Below are 12,649 nucleotides of genomic sequence, written 5' to 3' on the forward strand. Positions count from 1 at the left end.
GCCCCCATAGGATTGTAACCCCATAGTGGCCACAGTAGTAACAGGGATTCCCATAGTGACCCTAGTCATAATAGTGGCCCCAGTAGTACGCGACTCTAGTAATAAGAGTGACCCCCATAGAGGTCCCAGTAACAATGACTCCCATAGTGGCCTCAGTAGTAATAGTGCTACCCATAGTGACCCTAGTAATAATAGTGTCCTCCATATTAGCCCCAGTAGTAAGTGACCACAGTAATCAGAGTGGATCCAATAATAAGAGTGGCCCCAGTAGTGATAGGGTCCCCTATTGTCTCAGTAGTAAAAGTGACCGCACTGGTAAAAGTGACCGCCCCCCCCACCTCCCATAGTGGCCCCAGTAGTAACAGTGACTGCCACAGTAGTATCGACAGTAATTATGGCCCCAGTAGTAACAGTGACCCCCATTGTGGCCCCAGTGATAATAGTGACCCCCCACATCAGCCTCAGTAGTAATTGGCCCATGGCCGGCCAGCATTCCTACAGACATTCCACTCGCCCAGCCTGTAGCTCCGGTCCGGCAGCAGCCGCTCCAGAGCCTGCAACCTCTCCTCTCGGCATCCTCGTTGCATACAGGATGGCACACAGACACGGCAGGGAAGAGGTCAATGATCACAGACTCTGCACTACCACCGGACTGGAGCTGCAGGCTGTGTGAGTGGACTGCCTATTTGGTTGTTGCACAGCCGGCGGGTCACATAAAATGTGGCGACGGGCCGGATTCAGCACGTGGGCCTTGTGTTTGACACGCGTGGTGTAAACACTGCCAGCGACTGAATGACGAACCAGAATTTGTCAAGTATAAAAATCAAACGATCGGCACATATGAACAGGCAGTGGTTCATCTATGAACTGCCTGTTTACTGTAAATGGAGGCGGATGGCCAGAAGGGATCTCACCTCCATTCACAGGGTGATAATCATTCGGGAGAACAATTGTTCAGGGTCCTTTTAGATGAGCCGATTCTCGTTTGAACAAGTGAGTGATGTACCGCTAGCTCGTTCCTCTTGTGCAGCCTGTTTAGGCAGGCAGATGCATCGCTGGCTCATTCAAACAAGAATCGTTCAGTCTTTCACATTCGCTGTATAAGTGCATGAGAAGGACTGAACGAGCGCTGGTTAAACTGAGTAATTAGTGAACGAGCCAACGCTGGTTTTCATGCCTGCGTAAAATAAACGAAGGAACGGTGAACGACTCCTTAGTTCGCATTTAGACTGAATGATTTTCATTCACTTTCACTCGTTTGAACGATTGTTGGAATAGGAATAATCCTTCTATCTAAACGCAGTTTTCACGTCTGGCCGATATACGCTATGATCTGAGGAATAAAAGCTCGTTAATGAGCGCACAAATTTAATGTTAGTGCGCCAGTTCAGACGGCATGGGCCCCGACGCATATACGCCAAGGCCGCCATGCCGTCGCCCCTTCCCCTTCACTCCCCCTCACCAGCTCACCTCCTCTCTGGCTGTTTGCAATGGGAGGGGTTAGGAAGGGAGTGGAGCTAAGCTTCCACCCCCTCCCCACAGCCAGCAATGAGAGGAGGCGGGGCTGCACATAGCTTTGCCCTCTCCTATTGCAATCAGCCGGAGGGGAGAAGGGGGAGTGAGTTTAGCAATCACGCTGCTGAACTCCCTCCCACCTCCGGCCGCTGTCATTGGCTCCCATAGGAGCCCATGCAGCGGCCGACTTATTCCGGCTGGAAAGATAGTTCCATGACTAACTTTTGGGCCCGACGTAAAAGCGCCCAGGGCTTTACTGGCCACGGCCGAGCGCTTTTACGTTGTGGGAATACAGCCATGTGATCTAATGCATTGGAATCCAATGTATCAGGTCGTAGCGTATATCGGCCGACCCTGAAAGCAGCGGGCCGATGTACGCTCAAGTCAAAGAGTCCTTAGACAAACTTTCCTGAATTCATCATGCAGCTTGAGACGATCTGATCGATTTGATGAGTTTTCTACTTTTTTTCTACTGCCTAGACAGGAGGAGTAAATGTGTTGATCCTGGAGGATCGTTTCTTTAATAATTAGTAAAATGTGACCCGTCTGTTATTAGAGAATCTCGTTAAGGAGGCAGAAAGTTTCCAAGAAAGTACAAACCTTTCTAGAGATGCTATCTTCAGAGAACTTGGTGCACAAGGAGTGCAATGATTTGGTGTCGTCCTTCTTCTCGGAACCATGGGTGGGAGAGGAAATGGTGTACTTCTTACTGGAGACTTCCTGCAGCAGCGACGCCAGGTATTCGCCGCGCTCGTCTTTTGGAAGAACCTGAAATGTTTTAAGGAGATGTTCCTAAGCCTTCATAGTAACATCCACGTGCCTATGTACCATACTACATGAAACTGAAATTCAGAAGATATACTTAAAGGGGTTGTCAGAGTTCATAGTTTTTGGTAAAGCAGTGTTCCCCCATGTGTAAACACAATACTATACTCACCTGTCCCGGATTCCTGCTGTGTCCAGTAGTCTCTCCTCCGACGAGAGGTTGACAGGCTGCAGTCAGACTGTGTACAGGATGTCGCAGGCTGCTGCAGCAATCACAGACCTCGATACTTGAACATCAAGGTCTGTGATTGTTAACAGGACGTCACAGGCTGCTGCAGCCAGACTGACTGCAGCCTGTGAACTCTGCAATCATTGTCAATCACTGCATTTAAAAGCATGCACACTTTATTTTCTAAGGGTACGTCTATACAGGACACAAACTGTTGATGTGAACGAACCCGTAGACTGGTTCCACACGAGCGTTTTATCGAGGCTATTTTGCCGCAATAGAACGCAGACCCAAAATCGTGACCACCTGAAGCATTGGATTCCAATGCATCCGTTCCACGGCAGCGTAAATCGTCCGTATCGTTCCCATAGACTCCTGTGGGAGCCATCAGAAAAGGGAAGGGGAAGGGAGTTTAGCAGCGGCTCGCGTTGCTGAAGTCCCTTCCCATCAGCTCCCATTGGGTGGGGTGAAGAGGGGGAGAAAGTTTAGCGTACTAGCTCTGCTAAGCTCCCGCCTCCTTCCTTTGCCGGCAAGGGGTGGGGAGGTGGAGGTAGTTTACGAGAGCTGAACTCTTTCCCCGGCCGTCTGAATGGGCGAGAAAACGGGAGATGCAGCTGTGACTTGGTCACGGATGCCTCTCATTGATGCAACTTTCAGCCACGATGCGGACGGCCAAAAATTACAGCGCCCGTGTGAAAGAACCCTTAGACGTATATTAGCTGAAACTGCAGATTTCAGCAGTTCAGACTAGTATTTAATGTCTATGGGTGCGTCACTCTCCCGCCAGGCAGGTTATGGGAGAAATAAGGATCAGATACTGGATTACACCAACCCTGATACTTCTGTTCTCGAGAAGATGGCCAACACCAGAGATGCCTGCAACGACTGAAGGCACTTTTAATTGGAGCGATTCATTCAAAAAAGCATCACAATGATAATTGTTCGGTCTAAATGCGAGCCAACGATAATTCTCATTCATTTTCTGCAGGCATAAAAACCATCGTTGGCTCGTTCACTTATCATTGTGTTTTACCCAGCGCTCGTTCGGCCCTCTCATCAATTATACAGCGAATGTGAAAGAGTGAACTATATCTGCTGTATAAACAGGCGGCCCGAGCAAACGAGCTAATTGTTACGTCACTTGCTCATTCAAACGATATTCAGTTAGTCTAAAAGGACCCTTGAGGCCCATTTACATGTAACAATTATTGCTCGAAATTTGTTCAAACAACTGCAAATGAGCGATAATCGTTGCACGTAAACGAGGCTATCGTGCACTTTTTGTCTGAACGATGATTTTAAGGTGAGCTTAAAATCCATCGTTCAGCCACAGAGGGATAAAGTATCTCTCAACAGACCATATGTTGTGTTTTTTGGTGGGAGATAACATTGTATGCCTAGGAAAACAAAGCAGCTGTGTGCAGAGCCCAGCCTACGTGCTAAGATCTGCAAACAGCTCCTGGTGGCCCTTTTACACGCAAATGACATTAGTGTCCATTAACACTTTATGCAAAATGATCGCTAAAACTTTCAATCTTTTGAAAGATTATCTTTGCGTGCAAATGTGCCTTTACGTGGGACGACTGTCAGGAGCTTAGGCATCTGATAGTCATGCTAATGATTATTGCTCCTGGGCTTTCACACAGGAGTGACGATTATTCCGAGTGGAGATCTCTTTCAGCCAATTGCCTCCAATCAGTGTAAGGCGGGCTTCACACGACCGGATTCCTATTGCACAGTCAGTCATTGGCATCTGCAGCAAATCGCACGCATGGAAAGGTATATAACTTTTGCTTTTTCCTTCACACTTGCAGATATGAATTGCACATTCTACAAGCGGAGGAAAAGGCACAGCATGCTCTATTTTACTGCAGAAAGCCTCCATTTACATCAATGGAAGCTGTCGGACCCGCAGCCCTTACATAATTAATATTGCATATGGGACACGGGTACCGCTGTCATTACCTAGTGACACCGCAGAAATTACAACTATCGCAAAAAATAAATTATATATATCTGTACTACACATGGCTGACTGCACGCCTCCACGGTCATGCTCAATAAAGATAATTTAGCTACGTGGGGTCGCCAGCGGGCGTCACGAACGATAAGTGAACAAATTATCGTTCGATTGTTGCCTATGTTTACACTGAACAATCATCATTCAGTTTCACATGATCCAAAGATTAACTGAACGATGATCGCTCCGAGTTAGGCTGGCTGCACACGGCCGGATTTGCATTGCAGAATACGGAGCGGACGTCTGTCACAGAATGCTATGGCAAAGCGAGATTTCCTCTACACGAGCGGAAATAGATTGCGATTTTCTGCTCGCATCAGAGAAATCGCAGCATGCTCCATCTCTGTGTGGATTCTGCATGGGCGGCCTCCATTGAAGTCAATAGAAGCCGTACGATCCACGACCCTTCTGCAATCACATTGCAGAAAGGTCGGGGATTCCAAGTCATTACTAGGCGAGGACGCGGGAAAAGCAGAGATTTAAGAGAAAAAAATCTGTACTGCGCACGTCCGACGGCTCGCCGTGTAGCCCATCCGCAGTACAGATAAAAAGACTTCAGGACAGGTACGGGCGGATGCCGGCTGGGCACAGGGTCGGATTCAGCACCCGCCTAAAAGGGGTCTTACTCCTCTCACTCAAAGCAGAACGCATTGACCTTTGGTAAGGCGGGATGAGAGTGGCGGTAGAGATAGCTGTAAGCCGAATGAGTAACTATATAATGTACTGTATGTATAAGGGACCTTTCGCATGGTATGATTGTTGGGCGCCAAAGTGCCCGACAGCCATCCCGGTGATCATCGCTTCTGCGCTTTCACATAGGGGTAATGAATGCAGGTGGAGCGGCCGGAGATCTCTTCAAGCCTGCCCACCTCCATTCACAGTAAACAGGCAGTCACTCATAAATGAACGACTGCCTGTTTATACAGGCCAACTGTCATTCATTCGCTGGCAGTGTTTACACTATATGACCATCATTCAGATTTGCAGACCTAGTGAGAAGCTTAATGATAGCCGCTCCATGTAAAGTGGCGCCCTTAGGCCAGTGACAGACTGTTCAACGTCAGTGTAACAGTGTAGTTGTTCTTCCATCAAATCACCTGAGAATGACTCAAGTCTTCGAGCTTGTCTAGAAGATCTGGATTCATGGGAAAGTCAATGTGCCAGCATTCTTCAATCCAGGCTTGTAGGAGCACCAGTGACCGATGATAGATCTTGGCATCCATACAAGAGGGGTCCGTATCTTCTCTGGAATCATAGAGAACAGAATACTGTAAACTAATGACAGCCGTATCCTATTACCTTATATACAGCAACACACAAGCCAGTGCAGCCCCCTCCTTCCTCTTAGACAAGGCAGCAGCGACATTTCCCATGTGGCCAGCCTGTAATGTCTTTAACATGGCCTTTTTGGCCGACAACCAGTAATCTGGTACTCATTAGCTGCACGGTATAAACAGCACTGCAAGCTGCGAGCGCCATTTTTAAGTAAAATTCCGCCTTTTATTATTACTGTATGTTGTATTAGGGTCTAAAAGTCTCTGCCGATTAATTTCTTAGCACCCCTTTATAGGGGTCGAAGTGTTTTTCCGCAGGAGTTTAGTGCATACTGTGCTATTACTGAGTTCAACAAGCAGTGAGCGCCCTCTGGTGGTGGCTGGAAGTTATACAGGGGATTTGAACAATTAAAAACTAAAAGCTCTAACTGCGATAAGGATTCAGGTCAAGTTTCATTTCTTAGGCGTTTCCTTTAAATGATGCTGTGGTTTTGCATCAGTTCAGAGAAATCATGGCAAAACCTACCACCACCTGACCACAATCTAGGAAACCCAACGATATATCACATCACAGGTGCGCTCAGAGAATAACATGGTATTTAGAGGTAGACATTATTAGTATTTTTTTATTTTTTTTAAGAGTGAAAGGACAATTAATTTTTTTGAAGCGTTGCTTGCAAAACGGACAGACCGGGAATAGTTAATTCTGAATTCGCTATAGCATCCGTTTTTTAAAGGGGTTGTACTATAATAGACTTATCACCTATTCATAGGATAAAAGTCTGATCAATGGAATTTTACCGTTGGGACCCCTGCCGACCCTGAGAACGGGAGTCCTATGTCCCGCTCTACTTGTCACTGCGGGCTTGTTGTGCTCACGTACAATGGCGTTCGATTGAGCGAAGCAGCGGTCTCACGGTGCGGCGCCATTCATTTTGGTGAGGCTGATGGAATTAGCCAAAGACAAGTGCTCGGTTATCTCCGGCAGGCCTATTATAAGTGGATGGGGCGGCAATATGTATTCTGTTCTGCTACTACCGCAGGCTCGGTGAGGGTTTGATCAAGGGGTTATTTGGGAAAAAGAGGTCTCAACACCCAGCTGTCTAAGTGTTCATTCATTTCTAAGAGGAATTACAGAGGAACGACAGCACAGAGTTTAGGGCGAAATGCTCCAGAATTGTTGTTCCGTAGGGAATGCAAGTATTCATCACATGGAGAAGATCCGGCAGCAGAAAACACAAGACTTTATTTAATCCGTCAAAACAGCAACTTCCCAACTCCTCCGCACTTTTAGCGATGACACTCTTACTCCGAGAGCGAGGAGGGCTGACCGACGCCATGGATATTGAAAAACATAACACACATGCCCAATAAGACCTCGGAGCAGGAATCCATTCCCACATCGTGAACCCTTGAAGGACCACAAGATAGCTGCTAGTATATAACAGATGAGAAGGCATAAGAAAAGGAGGAATAAACATTTTTTTTCCTTTTTTCGCTTTATGGCAAACATAACATAGTATGTAAGGCCAACCAGTTCAGCCTATTACCCCCCATTGTTGATCCAGAGAAAGGCAAAAAAAAAAAAAACCCTGAGGTAGAAGCCAACTTTCCCCATTTAATAGAAAAAATTCCAATCTGACAAATCGGTATAATCCCTGGATCACGACCCTTCTGAAGTAATTAGTGACTGCAACGTGTAATATTGTATCACCAAGAAAGGCGTGACGATATATCATGATGCCAATTACATAACTTGACACATGTTCTCTATTAAATTGGGTTGTCCAGGAGCTTTTTTCCTATAAAACACAACTTCTCCTGCCATAAAACAAAAAAGGCATATACCCAGCCCTCCTCGCTGTGTACTGCTCAGTGCTCGCTCCTGTTGCTCCAGGCTGCAATCCTGCCTGGTTAACTGGATATCACAGGCTGCTGCAGCCAATGCGCGGAGCTCGGTTATTGGCTGCAGCAGCCTGTGACGTCCTGTAAATAGGGGGGCAGCCTGTAAACGTCACAAGGGAGACCTGGAGCAGCAGCTTGGATCCCAGGGGAGAGGAGGGTATATGCCGGTTTGTAGCTGGGTCTTATAGAGAAAAACAGATCCCATTTAAGACAAATACAACACAAAAAAAAGGGGGGGGGATGACATTTTTCATCTTTCCCATCATATATACCCCTATATAACATATTTAGACTATCAATTATGCTGTGATTCTTCAAGAGTTAAACGGTTTTAACAGCACTACACTACTGATGATGTAGCCTCAGGATAGGCTGTCAATAGTTGATCCCTGCTGATCAGCTGATTGAAGGTTGAGTGACAGTGCTGCCAGACACAGCGCCGTATAGAGTATAGCAGCAGTACCTGGTATTGCAGCTCAATCCCACCACGTCCAAAGCTTTAGAAGAGGCCACAGCGCTTACTTGAGCGTCACTGCTTCCTCACTCTGCAGATCGGCAGGCATCCTGAGCGGCAATCAGCTTCTGATGAGCGATCCCGAGAATGGGCCATCAATAGCAGTGTGTTGGAAAACTTCTTTAATGCTGTGGAATGTGGTAATTCAGCATGTGATTGGTTCATCGAGGGCCGAATTGATTGGCTGAGCAACGACGCTCGAGAACCAAATCAGAGCCATCGCATTGAACTGCTGAGCAACGGCGCCAATCAGAGCCATCGCTTCCTAGGAGGTGGGGTTTACGAACTCCGTTACCAGGAACTGGTCTTCTGTCGGCTGCCAAGGACTACAAGCAAGCTGCCGGAACTGCAGAGACCAGCAGGAGGGAGTCGGACGGCGCTTACTAGGTAAGTATTGCTTTTTTAAAATGTAGTGTAGCTAGGGCTTATTTTCAGACTAGGACTTATATTTCAAGACCTCTCTCCCCGAAAATTAGGGTAGGGTTAATTTTCCAGGTAGGTCTTATTTTCAGGTATATATGAAACACGGTATATATGGAAAGCCGATTACCGGATGGAGAGATGTATTCTCTTTGGACATATTTACTAAATTAGACCTGCCAGCAGATACGACAGATCCTCTTTAACAATCCAAACATGTCATGAGCGCAGCCAGCTTTCCTGGGAGGACGACACAATGATGGATATTCCATCCCAACGTGAACACAGACATTTCAAAATGATCTTTTAACACATGGAAACAAAACCTTGGCAACGTGTGGTTAATTCTGTCAGCAAGGAACTGCAGAAGATCTTCCTGGGAACAGAAGTATCGGAAGACGTAGAAGAACTGCTGAACGTAGCCGTCCACAACTGCGTTCCTAGAGGAAAAAAAGAGCATTGAGCACAATGACAACCAGTAAGAGAGCAGCAATGACCAGATCATGATAGGGCAAGTAATGGTAACACTATCCCTAGCCAACTATGGCATGGCAGACCCTGCCTACAAGCAGGGCAATCGCCCCGATAGTTTAATCTCCTATTGCTTAAATGGACTTTTCAGAACTAGAAGGAAAGGTCTGTATGCTAGAAACAGCGCCACATCTGTCCATGGGCTGTGTCCGGTACTGCAGCTCGTACTGGAAAAACAACAGACCTGTGAGCCCCTTTAAGGCCTCATTCACACAGTATAAATCTGCAATGAAAAAACCCGAACGTGGAATTCAATAAAAATTTGCATCAAAGATCCAGCGTGAAAGTTTTTTGTCACTGCTGCCCGCTTACTGAGAAAGAGTCAGTCACACGGAGAGTCAATGGTGCCCACCAGCCTCTCAGGGACAGAGCACTGGAACTGGGGCACCCGGTAAGTATGAGACAGCTCCCAAAGGCTCTACACTTCTTCACCCAAAACATAGTTTATAGGACTCAAAAGGTGAGGACAGGTTCCTTTAACCCCTTAAGGACCAGGCTTTTTTCTACCTTAAGGACCAGACACTTTTTAGAGATTTTACCAAATTTAACTGCCCTATTTTCTTTCCTTCAGCTACCAAAATTATTTTTGCTGCGTTTTTTTTTCCGTGACATATAGGGCTATTTTTTTAATGCCCTTTTCAATCACTTTTTTCCTCGTTTTTTAGTATTTGGGGGGCAAAAAGCTAAAAAATAATGATAGTCACTGGCAGAGCTGATCGGGGTCTACTAGGACCCTGCAGCTCTGCTGTGCCAGGGAATCCTGGCGGTCATGTGACTGCCGGCTCGTGTAGTAGAAGAAACATTTCCACTTTGAAAGCTATGTACCCAAGAAGGGGGATGACAGAAGTGGTTAAAAAACCCTCCTACCTTCTCCTCCGGGTTATCAGCTATGACTAACTGCTGACAACCCGTCCTGCTTCTGATTGATTGCAGGAGCAGAGGCTTTAATCCCCCTGCCATATTTTTTACTATCAGGCGGGATTAAAGCCCAGGACCAAGCGTCGTAAATTTACGGTGCTTGGTCCTTAAATGGGTTAAAGAGTTATTTAGTCATTCTTAGGATCCGCACAGCCAACAATGATGCAACTGTTTTAACCCGATTAGGACAGATTTTTACCCCCTAGGAATAAACAATGTAGGTGATTCTTGGAAATCACGAGGAATTGATATCTTTCCCTATACAAAGAACATTTAGTGTATTGGGTGAAAGTAGAATACTCCTTTAAATACTTCACACAACAGGACAATATACACTGAATGGTCATTTTATTAGAGACCCCCACCTAGTAGCAAGTTGGACCTCCGCTGGCCTTCATAAATGCAGGAATTCATTGTGATATAGATCCCACTAGTTGTTTAAATCGTTCTGCAGGAATATTGGCCCATGTGGACAGGAAGCTTCTTATAGTTGCCAAAAAGTAGCTGGAGGTACAGACACGTTCTGGACAACTGACAAGAAGGGGTCATCGATTCATGCTGCTTGTGTCAAATTCTGACCTCCCATCAGCATGTTGCAACAGAAATCTGGATTCTTCTGACCAGGTGATGTTTTTTTCAACTGCTTAGTAATCCAATATTTGCCCACTGGAGTCTCACCCTTGTGTTTCTCTTAGGCAACAATGGAGCTAGAACTGGTTGTCTGTTATAGCCCATCTGAGCTAAGGACTGGCAGAAGTGCAATCAGACATGTTAGTTGAAGCACCCATGTTGTATTCAGCTACAATTTGCTTGACTGTGCACCGTCTTTTTATCAGAATGATTCCCGACATCCTCCTATGACCCCTTTTATGACACGGTTTTCCTCCATATGAGCCCCTTTTGCTGGATATTTTCCCTCGTTCACACCAATTATGGTAGATTTGCCATACTGAAAAGCCCCACAAAGGTGGCAGTATATAATCTAATCTAGGAACGATGACCACACGCTCATATTACTGGATTCATCCATTCTAATGTGGATTCCCACTAAAATGATCCAACAGAAAACGGTTTCATGTGATTTTATGTTGAACTCTGGGGTCACGGGTCTATTTTTCGTACAGGGAAGCTCCGATTGTGAAAGCGCCGCAGTTTCTAATAAAATGGCCATCCTATGTAGAAACCATGTTGATTTTTTGCTCTACTTTAGGGGAAAAAGATATAATCAAAAGCAGTTAGAAAGCGAACAACACAAAGATAAAAGTTTAAACTCTGTCATTTTCAGCACTGTGGGTTTTTTTTTTTGGCAGCTTCTGTCAACGGTTCGTTTTTCAGCGTTGCAGGCTAAACTATACAGGGGAGATGTTTATTCCACAAACGCGGCAGATCTGAGACTAAAGCCGGAGATGAAAACGTAATCAGAGCCACATTACCGATATTAGATGTGATGTCTTTTCAGCATCAGAGATTATTTGCTGTGTTGTAACTCGCGTGATTTGCGCTGTTTTTGTGGAGGTCTCATGGGGCTTCGGAATATTAAAATGATAAGAGGAGGCAGAACAAACACTTGTGTCAGGTTATTTGTAGTTATCTCTGTACTGCAGCTCGCTAGAACCCAACAGAGAAACTCCACGGCTTGTGTTGCTGTATTTAAATTGGATCCATTATTTAAAGGGATGGATGACACATACGGAAACAATGTTGCATCGCGGCAAACTAGAATAATCCAGCAAGTGCTGCGTGCTTCATACAACTCACAGCTCTATCGAGAAACTCTTAAAGACGACCTAGATTCAAAAATTGGTGGATAGCGTTATTTTAAAAGCACCCCCCCTACACCAAAAACATACAGACCTTATTAAACGCTATGTGGACCCTTGCACTTTTTTTTTTTTTTTTTTTTTTTTAAATCAATACATTCTGGGCGTGGCCTGGACGGCTTTAATGGCGGCTGCTTTTCACTAAGCTCCGTTTGGAATACCACCCCAAGCAACTTCTAAGCTACTAAGAAGATCCCCGAGGACTTATAACTCACAGAAAAGGTGTCGGAGGAGCGGCTGCACGCACCGATGAGCAGGAGAAGGCAGAATAGAACGGGACCTAAGAGGCTGACTGACTTCTTCCCGGCGCGCGGTGCTGAAGGGGAGCTGTCAATGGAGGACAGAGCACTGAGCGGTGAGGAGGCAGGGGCGGCGGGAGGGGGGGACCTTGCTCCTGACAGCGGCGGGAGGCGGGCTTCCCCCGGCCCCTCGCCCCCACAGCAACCCAAAACAAGTAAAAAGAATAAAAATCAGAGCACTTACATACCTCCACAGGAGCAAGCTCCGGCGGAGCGGCAGGAGCAGGAGAGGGACATGACAACCCGGCAGAGCGCAGTGGAGGGAGAAGGAGGGGGGCTCACAGGCTCAGCGCCATCTTTCCCCTATCCCCCACTGAGTATGCAGCACCAACAACCCCTCCAGGCTGCCTCAGAGGAGGAAAATGTTAACACAGACTCCCCCAGCACAAGTCCAGAAAAGAGGAGGCCAAGGAGAGAGGAGCCTGGCCAGAATATGCCC

At 46.4% G+C, this 12,649-nt stretch overlaps 1 protein-coding gene across 1 annotated transcript in view; it reads right to left on the reverse strand.

Annotated features, from left to right (window-relative positions):
* KNDC1 (kinase non-catalytic C-lobe domain containing 1) overlaps positions 1 to 12,649 on the reverse strand; it is a 122,473-nt gene that overhangs the window by 22,882 nt on the left and 86,942 nt on the right. The window contains exons 21-23 of the mRNA XM_066601011.1: positions 8,969 to 9,082; positions 5,627 to 5,774; positions 2,116 to 2,283 (exon numbers count right to left, since the gene is read on the reverse strand). Of these exons, the coding sequence (XP_066457108.1) occupies positions 2,116 to 2,283; positions 5,627 to 5,774; positions 8,969 to 9,082 (430 nt within the window). The remainder of the gene's footprint in view (positions 1 to 2,115; positions 2,284 to 5,626; positions 5,775 to 8,968; positions 9,083 to 12,649) is intronic.

Source organism: Eleutherodactylus coqui, chromosome 4 (genome assembly GCF_035609145.1).
Source record: "Eleutherodactylus coqui strain aEleCoq1 chromosome 4, aEleCoq1.hap1, whole genome shotgun sequence".
NCBI lineage: Eukaryota > Metazoa > Chordata > Amphibia > Anura > Eleutherodactylidae > Eleutherodactylus > Eleutherodactylus coqui.